Consider the following 8,952-nt stretch of genomic DNA (forward strand, 5'->3'; position numbering starts at 1 on the left):
TCCACATCCACATTCAAATCCACATCCCATGCAGACAGATAAAAGTCTCGCTCTGTATTCTAACATTTTTATGAGTCGTAAATCGAAGCGATAAAAATCACAAGAAATGGAGATACAAAAACAAACAATCCTGCGAACCGAGTGAGAGGTCAGTCCGGAGTGTCTAGACCGGACTGGGTTAGACTTTCGGCCCCATCCTATCTCTCACAAGTCACACGATAAATTCTGCAACATTGCGCTAATGACAACAATGCACTTGCAAAAAAAAATATATATATCTAAAGCTAAAACAATACAAATAAATATCCTAAATAAAAACATAGGTAATAAGTTTATGTCAACAAATTTAAAACTAATTTATATGTAAAGGGTTTTACTATTTAGTTTAGGGTGAAAGAGCAAACATCTTATATATTTTATGTCAAAAATAATCCACTCCTTGTAAGAGAAAAATAAACAAATTTCTTTAAGAATTCCTTTTGCAGGTTTAAAGAAAAAATATTTGGGCAACAAAAAGATATTTATAATAGTTTTAACATAATAGTTTTTTATGTTAAACAATTCCACCGTTTTATAAAAAAATCCTCACATTTTGTGTTATTAGTAAAGTGTCGAAAAATCAGCTTTGCATTGTTCGTTAAAAATAAAATAAAAATGGAGGATTGCCGGGTTGCTATAGAAGGACCCATATACTAACAGCTATTGGTTTAAGAACACACCCCAAAAAAATGAGGAAAATGTTTTCCGAGTGCATTTGCCCAGATCAACAGTAGTCGCCCTGCATTCTGGAAGCGGCGGAAGTTCATTATTGTCAGTGATTAATGACAAGAAGCGCGGATGGATTCCGGGACGTGGATATGGCCACTGGCTCTGTGCATTTGACTCTCTGCCTGGGCCCCATAAGTTAGCTGTTGCTGTCAGCTGGCCCGAACCCGAACCTCGACTCGAAACCGCCTGGCTGGAAAGAACAAAAAAAATGGGAAGCCAGGACTCGAAGAGCCTGAGGCTGGCCAGAAAAACTAGGTACCACAGGACTTGGATGGACGGGGACGAACTGTTGACATCACTCCGTCCGTCAGTTAGCTGGAAAATGCATTGCTATTGCTGCCAGCTGCCAACATGATTAGCGCGTTGATTTGGCAACCGATTGCCAAGTGCAGTGCAGTGCAGTGCAGTGCAGTGCATTCGAGCCAGCATTTCAGCCATCCTCAACAGAGTTTGACTTGCCAACTTCGCTGCTACGCCAATGCCAATCCGGCGTTTATCGCCCTCCTCCTGGAATGTCCTTAAACTTATGCAGTGCTAAGCGGCATTGACAACGGCACGCACACATCGTTTGGCAAAGACAGGGACTTCGGTGGGAAAAATGCGTATCGGGGGCCTTGGGCCGCCCTTCTGATGGTTCAATGTACGTCAAGTGAAATTAATTTCAAACAATGCAGCAAACTCCGAAAACAACAAAGTCGGAGAGGCTAAAACCCCACGACAGCAGAAGCAAATTAAATAAAAATTCCAACATGAACGTTACCGGGGAGAGAGTTGAACTTCACTGGAAAAAAGAGAGTTAATTGTTTTAATAAAATCTTTAGAAAATCGTAATACTGTTCTTCTTGTCTTGAATCATTTTTGCAATTCTCTTTTTAAATTGCGTTTTTAACATGTTTAAATTGATAATTTATTTAGTATACCTTACTTTTAAGTATATTTAATAAGTTTACTTTTAATTTGAATTTGTTTCAAATTAACTACAAGGTAATTTAAAACATACATTATACATATTTATTTTACAGTTTAGAATTTGTTTGCTCTTTATTTTTTATTCAAATTTTAATTATATAATTGTATAAGCCTTTTGTCGCCAGTTTTTTTTTTTGTAAGTGTTATTCTAGCATCCTGAAGAGGAGCCTCAGGAGCACTGTATATTGCCATATGACAGACTCAATCTACGTGCCTCGAGTCGATGAGTAAGCCAAGTTAAGGGCAAGCAAAAAAACGAAGTAGAAGCAAACCAAACTTGTCGAAAATTATTTCGTTTTAATTATGCCAAAGGGCGATGTCTAAGGACGTGTCGAAATGTGTCGCCGTTTGGGATGCACTCTAAATGAAATCACGTCACCGATTTGCCCCGCCCATAAAGCAACGCCCACACTCCGACCAAAATCCCGACACTTCAGGTTGCCTACTACAACTTTTCCGTTGTCATTATCAATTTGAGTTAATTGCCGCAGCCATCCTGGCCAGAATGTAGCCATTTTGCAGCTGGATGGCAGCAGCGCAGCCATTGCTGTTGTGCTGTCGTCACTTCCGGTCTGGGAATCCCCCTCCCATTCCCATTCCCATTCCCATTCCGTTTCCCTTTTCCACCTCCAGACGACGCGACGACGCATTGTCTGTGACTGTTTGAAAGCGTTTAGTCGAAATTTATTTGTATTACATGTACATGCCAAAAACTGCAGACACTTTCATGGCTGCGGGGAATGAGCCGTGGCGGAATGTTGAGTTATTAAATTAAGTACTTGTTTGATTATGGTATAAATTGCATCGAACAGCGGAAACAAGTTAAAGCAGATAAAGTGCCTACGGGAATTTATTGCCGCAGGTGCCTATCTAATCAGTACTAGTAATAGTACTTGTACTAATACTATTATAAAAAATAATATATATAATAATGTACTGACTTACAAAAACGAAAATAAAAAGTTATCTGTTTAATATTTAGCTTTTTTATAAAACAAACAGTAAGTGGGCACCGATTTTTGCTTCGCTTTGTGTTCTTTTTTCGTTTTGATAATAGTTTATCAAAACCGCAGGAAACTTGCTGGCATAAGCAAGAACTATATAGAATTAAAAAAAAAATTAAAAATGCTTGATTGCTTATATAATAATTGTAAATAAAAATGGAATGTGCTAATTGCAATATATAATAGTTCTTTGTTCTTTCTTGAGTGTTAATCTTTGAATCTAGACGTTACGTGTAATCATCTTAAGTATATATGTTTTACGTTGAACAACACGTTAACAAAGCAGAGTTCAATAAAATACAGATTAAAAATAAATCATTGTTATAAAAAATAAAAAATAAGGAAACTAAAAAAGCGATAAATATACAAAAACAACAACTTCTATGAGAAACCAATAATCATAATCAGCTTTCAATTTATTTTTAAGATGCATTTGACCTAGACCTATATATTCCGTTCGTAACTCAAATCAGTTTGAACTTTGCTTATGAATTTGATAATTTTTTTATTGTTTATGCTCTAAAAGAGCATAGAAGAGAAGTTTTTTTAAAAGAGAGGAAAAAAAATTTATAATTCTTACTATCAGTTCAGTTCGCAGACAAATGCTATTTTTCTGTCACATTTTTCGACACCCATCAGCAGCTCCTCCCCCGTAAACTCCAAATAGACACAGAAGCCATTCGCAAACTTGCGGGGCGATGGCTCTGTGGCCAAAAAATTGGTGAAGTTCATCGGGTGGGGATCCTGGTGCCAGTAGAAGTCGACCAAGGTTCCATGATCGACATCCTTCGGATCCGACAATCTTCCCCGATGTCCACCGCTCCAGAAAACGGAATGTGTCTGGGCGTGGGCCCCATATCGCATAAAGTCGGATATGAGTCGCATTTCCTGAAAACTGCGAACAGTCACCAGCCGAGACTGCGGGTCAATCATCTCACATCCAAAGTTCGCGTGCATCCAGTCCATCTGAAATGGGTCCCACAATAAAAACGGATAAATAATGCACACAGAGAACAATAAACAACAAAAACGGTTGGAGAATTTTAAATTTTGTGAGCACCGGAATAAAACGTATTTCCCATAGTCTACAAAATAATAGTTAAAATTGTACTGGCCTTGATTGTGTATTTAAAAACCAAACAAAAGCTGTTAGCATTTGTGTTATGAGTATAACATTTTCTTATTAAATTTAAAACATAATTTTTGATTACAAGTAAATCGAATTTTTTTTTTGTTATTTCTGTGAATTTACTTACTATAACAGGAACGCTGAGTTCGCGATCCTTATAGACCATTCTGTAGTATTCATAGGAGGGCTTCAACGAAAGTATGAAAAAAGCAAAGCACTTAAATCTCATTTATTACATACCGCCTTGTTGGAGGAAAAGAAGTAACAGCGTTCTCCAATCTTCACAAAAGGTTTAGAGCAGAGAGCTAAATTTGTTAGGTGCATACAAATTATCTTTAGTTTTGGAAAAATCTCTTTTCAAGCTCACGTTGCCAGCTGTCCTTAAAGATATAAATGTATCCGGCCGTGAGGAGCAGTAAGCCCGTTAGACCCACAAAGGATTTGTCAAGCGTACTCATTTTCACCAGTGGCTCTCAATGAACTAAAGCTTCACGACTGCTGTTTTCATGATTTATAGACCCGAAGGGAAATATAACTTTCTGAAAAGAAATTTGAGACTAAACATTTGGCGACTTACCCGGGTATTCAGTTTGAAAAATTACTTGGTATTGTACTGACAGACTTTTCCTAAAGTCTAAAGTATACAGATCATATTGCTGCCGTAGAAACCAACTTAATGTTTATATAAATATCTGCGAAAAACAGTTTTAAAATCAACTATGGTGTTTATTTTTGTAAATTTATAAAAAAAAATAACAATATTCTTTTTTATCATATCTGGTTTGGTAACCATAACCATTTAAAAAGAGTATTTTTTTATTTGATACATAACAAATACTTTGCGCTAGGAAAATATTATGAAATATAAATACAACATACAAAAATAAAATATAATACAAATTTAATTTATTTACTTTTTTCTTATATGGGCGTATGAACTTAGTTCTTCTGGATTAATCTTCCTTTCTTTTTTTTTTATTATAATAATTTAATGGATAAAATCTATAATTTAATTTATATCACAAAAGTTGTTTTACTTATTTGATATCAAAATGTGATGTCTTTTAATTTTACAAGAAACTTTTAACTGGCTAAAATTTTATTGAACTGTTGTGGTCCTAGTTTGATATTAATTAGTCACATTTGTTATTGTTTGATTTCCGATTTGATTTGTTTCACATTGAGTTAAACACTTAGCGACATGAGTTTAACCTTGTCCGCTGCGTGTTGCCCTGAGAAATTAGGCACTTTCCATTTGTAGATAAGCCATAATATCCAGAAGCTCAAAATAAACATAACTACGACAATGATACCTCTGGTCTTGGGTTCCAGGGAAAGCCAAAGTACCCCAATGGAAAGTTTGTATTCGCAGATATAGTAGTCATCGTGGCCGAAAGCTGGTCGCATGTACAGCGAGGAATTGGCCAGTTCCAGGCTGAGATAGCTTCTTACCTCCTCTTGTCGAGTGCCAGGCAGCCAATTGGTGAAGGTCAGCGGCTCATCCACTCCCTCCCAGGAAAAGGGTATCGCGCTGTTGAAACTATGGCCCGAGGTGGCGAAAGTGCTGCCATCGGGAAAGCCCCTAGACACGATATATTGCTCCAGGCTCCTCAGCTCCTCCCTCGTCTCCACGGACACCAGTGTTGACGTTCTGCGCCAGCAATCTTGCCTCGCGATGAACCAGTCAAAGTAATGCCCCGCCTGAGGTGAAATTCAAAGGAATATTTTATTTACTTTGAACAAAAGTCCCCTGAAATGTATATTTTATTTGTAATTTCAAATTGATAAATTCGCGATGAACTAGAAATATATGTGGAGTCAATATGGAATAATTTAAATAATAATAACTCAAGAGTCAGCTGAATTAATATAATATTCTGAGAAGATTACGTAATTTTTTGAAACTTTTTAAAATTTTAATATTATAAAAACGAACAAAAATCTTATAAAAGTGAAATAGTTTTTTGTTTAGGATCTTTTACAATTAGTTAATTGAAATATTTTATACTTGACAGACATGTTTGTTTTTAGAAATAGTAGCTTTTACTTTATATAACTGATAAGGAACAGAACACATTATTTCGGAAAATAATAGTAAGGTCTATACTAACATAAATAATTATTAAAACCACATTATAAGGCTAATTTTTGTTTCGATCGTAACTTACAGTCTTTTCATTGCCAATATAGTAATAGCCATTGCCGATCCGATCAAACAAAGGCTCACTTCGACAGCCAGAAACCCACAGGAAAAGAGCGAAAAATAATTCTGTTCGCATATTGAAATGTTGTTCAGATGCCAACGCAAAACCAACTAAAGTGCCGCGCAAAAGTGATGTTTACAATGACCAGTACTCTGAATTATCGGCTACAAAAAGTGATTGCAACCACATTTGATATGTACATATAAAAATGTATATATTTTTTGTATAGTACTTTATTTTTATATTCCCTTGCAGAGGGTATTAAAATTTGGTCCAAATTTAATAAAGGAGTCGTTTCGGAACCTGTAATGTATATAAATTTCTGATTAGCATCAATTTGTGAGTTTATATATATAATTTGTCCGTTGTCCGCTTTTATTCTTAGGCATGACGGCAAGGGTGCTATTATTATATTTGAAATATTCAGGAAATGTGTAACATTTTCAACTTTTTTTTATTGACTATATATTGCAATCTCTTTTGTATTAAAAACACGTAAAATTTTCTACTGAACTTTTTAGATTTTAAGGCTTAAAATAAAACTAGATAGAGGGTAAAGCAACTTATTGAGAAACACTTCATAACTTTTTACTTCTTTCACACTTATGACGTTGGTACACAGTTACGAGTTAACAACCCCTTATTGATAACAATTGTCAAGTTCTGTTCTGATAAAAAGTTTATTGCATTTCGAAAGGTAAGTCGAAAGCCATCACCGCAGCAAGTGCGGCTAGCTGCGATATCAGTAACACAATTTCAACCAGCTTAAGTATTAAATTTACTCCTTCAAATTACAATATCTTTATACCCGGGTATTATAATTTCAGTCACAAGTTTGCAACGCAGTGAAGGAGACTTTTTTCGACCCTATAAAGTATATATAGCATATAGCTCCCATAGGAAGAATCGGAAATATAAATAAAAAATAATTATAACTTTGCTGTTTTTTAATTTTTTTTATTTATTCGACATATAGTAAAATCAAAATTACGGTTTTAATTTCATTAAAATCGGACGACTATATCATATAGCTCCTATGGAAACAATAAAAATACATCATTGTTTTTAAACATATACGCAAGTTAATCATAATTTTAATGTTTTCAAGAATATTAAATTTTTGCAATAGCTGCAAGGGTATATAAACTTCGGCTTGCCGAAGGTTGCTTCCTTTCTTGTTTTATTATTATTTTAGAACCTCTTTTTGAAATTAAAAATCAGAAAAATTCGAGATATGTATGTGTAGGTACATTTGTAGATATGTTGAGGAATATCTGGCGATCAGTGCATAATGGAAAGCGAATCGGTGCCATTCAGCGTCTGTTCACAGATGTCGACAGCTCGCTTATAGCAGGATTCGCTGCTCATCATCAGTTCGCCACCTTGCAACGTGAGGATCAGGCAATTGCGTCCCATTTCGGGAGTGGGCTCGTCCGGCGCCCAGTTCGTGTAGACCAGTGGGCGGGCTCTTCCGAAGTAGTTCCAGTAGAAGCGGTTGTCCCCTGGCCACCGGTGGCCGGCACTCCAGAACTGGGTCCCATTCGGGTAGCCCATCTCGTAGAGGTGCTGGGCCAGAAACCGCATCTCCTCGTCACTGTCCAGGCAGACCCGCGAAGTGCGCTTGTCCTGGTAGCAGAAGTTGTGGAACGATGTGTGCTGGGGATCAGATTGGAGGGATATAGTCTCATAGTACAATTTGTTAAGTATTTACATTAACTTCGTAACCGCTAAACAACTTGGCAGCTTTTAAAATAGCTGAAAACAACATTTCCTATGGTAGTGTTACCTCATATAAATTACATTTTGGAGAGGTGGTTTATCTGCATTTAAAATGAATTATGCACTTTAAATATAGTTTGTTTGGAATATTTAAGTGAATCATAACTTTTGGTATTTGCTAAATAAGTTTTTTTATTTAATTTGTCTATAATCCATGTACCATCTCCAAAATCAAGCCCTTTTTATGGTATCTACCATTTATGGTTTCTTTTAATCTTATTAGGGTAAATAACATAGAGGATTTTAAAGATAGCATGTTTATAATTTATAAACGTGTTTACAGATTCTATTTTTAAAATTGTTGAAATTGGGTTGGTTTTTGGAAAAATATTTAAAAAGAATTGAACTGACTAGCATAATTTGTATGAAAATAGATAGATGATAAATCCATATAGCTGATCAAAACTCAAATCGACTTAAGTAAAACGTTCGAAAATAAAATTCAGAACACCCCTGTGAAATGTTTTCCAGCTGTAGCGAGTCTTCCGTCCAACAACTGCTGTTAATTAAAAGAATGAGATTAAACTCAACTTATGAGACATAACAGAGTTCACATTATTGTTAAAGAAACAAAACATTGATTTATAAAATATACATTTTGTATAATATTACGCTGTTTTTTATTTTTGACTACAGACCTTATATTGGGCTCTGTGTGGATAGATAGCCGCGTTATTGACTCACCAGCGGTTCTTCGTCGGCCACAAAGTAGCAGTAGTTTTCCCGGACTCTCTCGTACGGAATCCGGCATCGCATTCCATCGACTGGAATTGGCAGAAAAAGGAGGCATAGGGAAAATGCCAGGATATACTGAACTAAATTGCAGCGATCTTTCTTCCGCTTCGGGCGATTCGGCATTGTGCTGAAATAAAACTGCCGGCAGTTTAAAAGCACGGCGTTATCGCCATGCGCTATCGTTGTGAGCGGGGTGTTATCAGTAAAGCGCTTGTTTTGGCTTTTTTGCTTCGCTGATAGGGCCATTCGCTGAACTAGTTCAAGATCACGACCAATAAAAGCTCTAAAGGTTCGAAATTATCAGTCACACTTATTATATTTTAAAAACAGTATGTAAATCGGTTAAAAAAAATGTGTCAGAAAG

At 36.0% G+C, this 8,952-nt stretch overlaps 2 protein-coding genes across 5 annotated transcripts; both read right to left on the reverse strand.

Moving 5' to 3' along the window:
• Positions 1 to 2,691: 2,691 nt before the first annotated feature.
• Positions 2,692 to 6,232, reverse strand: LOC128261264 (uncharacterized). 4 transcript variants are annotated; one of them, XM_052994861.1, is made up of 7 exons: positions 6,039 to 6,232; positions 5,323 to 5,571; positions 4,473 to 4,562; positions 4,238 to 4,409; positions 4,111 to 4,175; positions 3,998 to 4,057; positions 2,692 to 3,707 (listed from the first exon to the last, which is right to left on the reverse strand). In XM_052994861.1, the coding sequence occupies exons 4-7, from the start codon at positions 4,326 to 4,328 to the stop codon at positions 3,324 to 3,326; spliced, it is 600 nt and encodes a 199-aa protein (XP_052850821.1). In that variant the 5' UTR covers positions 4,329 to 4,409; positions 4,473 to 4,562; positions 5,323 to 5,571; positions 6,039 to 6,232; the 3' UTR covers positions 2,692 to 3,323. The 4 variants fall into 4 exon arrangements, with proteins under 4 accessions (XP_052850821.1, XP_052850822.1, XP_052850823.1 ...); XM_052994862.1 differs by having other exon boundaries at positions 4,238 to 4,368; positions 4,448 to 4,562; XM_052994863.1 differs by lacking the exon at positions 4,473 to 4,562 and having other exon boundaries at positions 6,039 to 6,230.
• Positions 6,233 to 6,735: 503 nt separating this feature from the next.
• Positions 6,736 to 8,871, reverse strand: LOC128261263 (uncharacterized). Its single transcript, XM_052994859.1, has 2 exons — positions 8,538 to 8,871; positions 6,736 to 7,730 (listed from the first exon to the last, which is right to left on the reverse strand). Exons 1-2 carry the CDS (start codon positions 8,832 to 8,834, stop codon positions 7,356 to 7,358), a joined length of 672 nt encoding a protein of 223 aa, XP_052850819.1. The 5' UTR covers positions 8,835 to 8,871; the 3' UTR covers positions 6,736 to 7,355.
• Positions 8,872 to 8,952: the final 81 nt, after the last annotated feature.

The sequence above is a fragment of the Drosophila gunungcola genome, unplaced genomic scaffold (genome assembly GCF_025200985.1).
Source record: "Drosophila gunungcola strain Sukarami unplaced genomic scaffold, Dgunungcola_SK_2 000001F, whole genome shotgun sequence".
NCBI classification, from domain to species: domain Eukaryota; kingdom Metazoa; phylum Arthropoda; class Insecta; order Diptera; family Drosophilidae; genus Drosophila; species Drosophila gunungcola.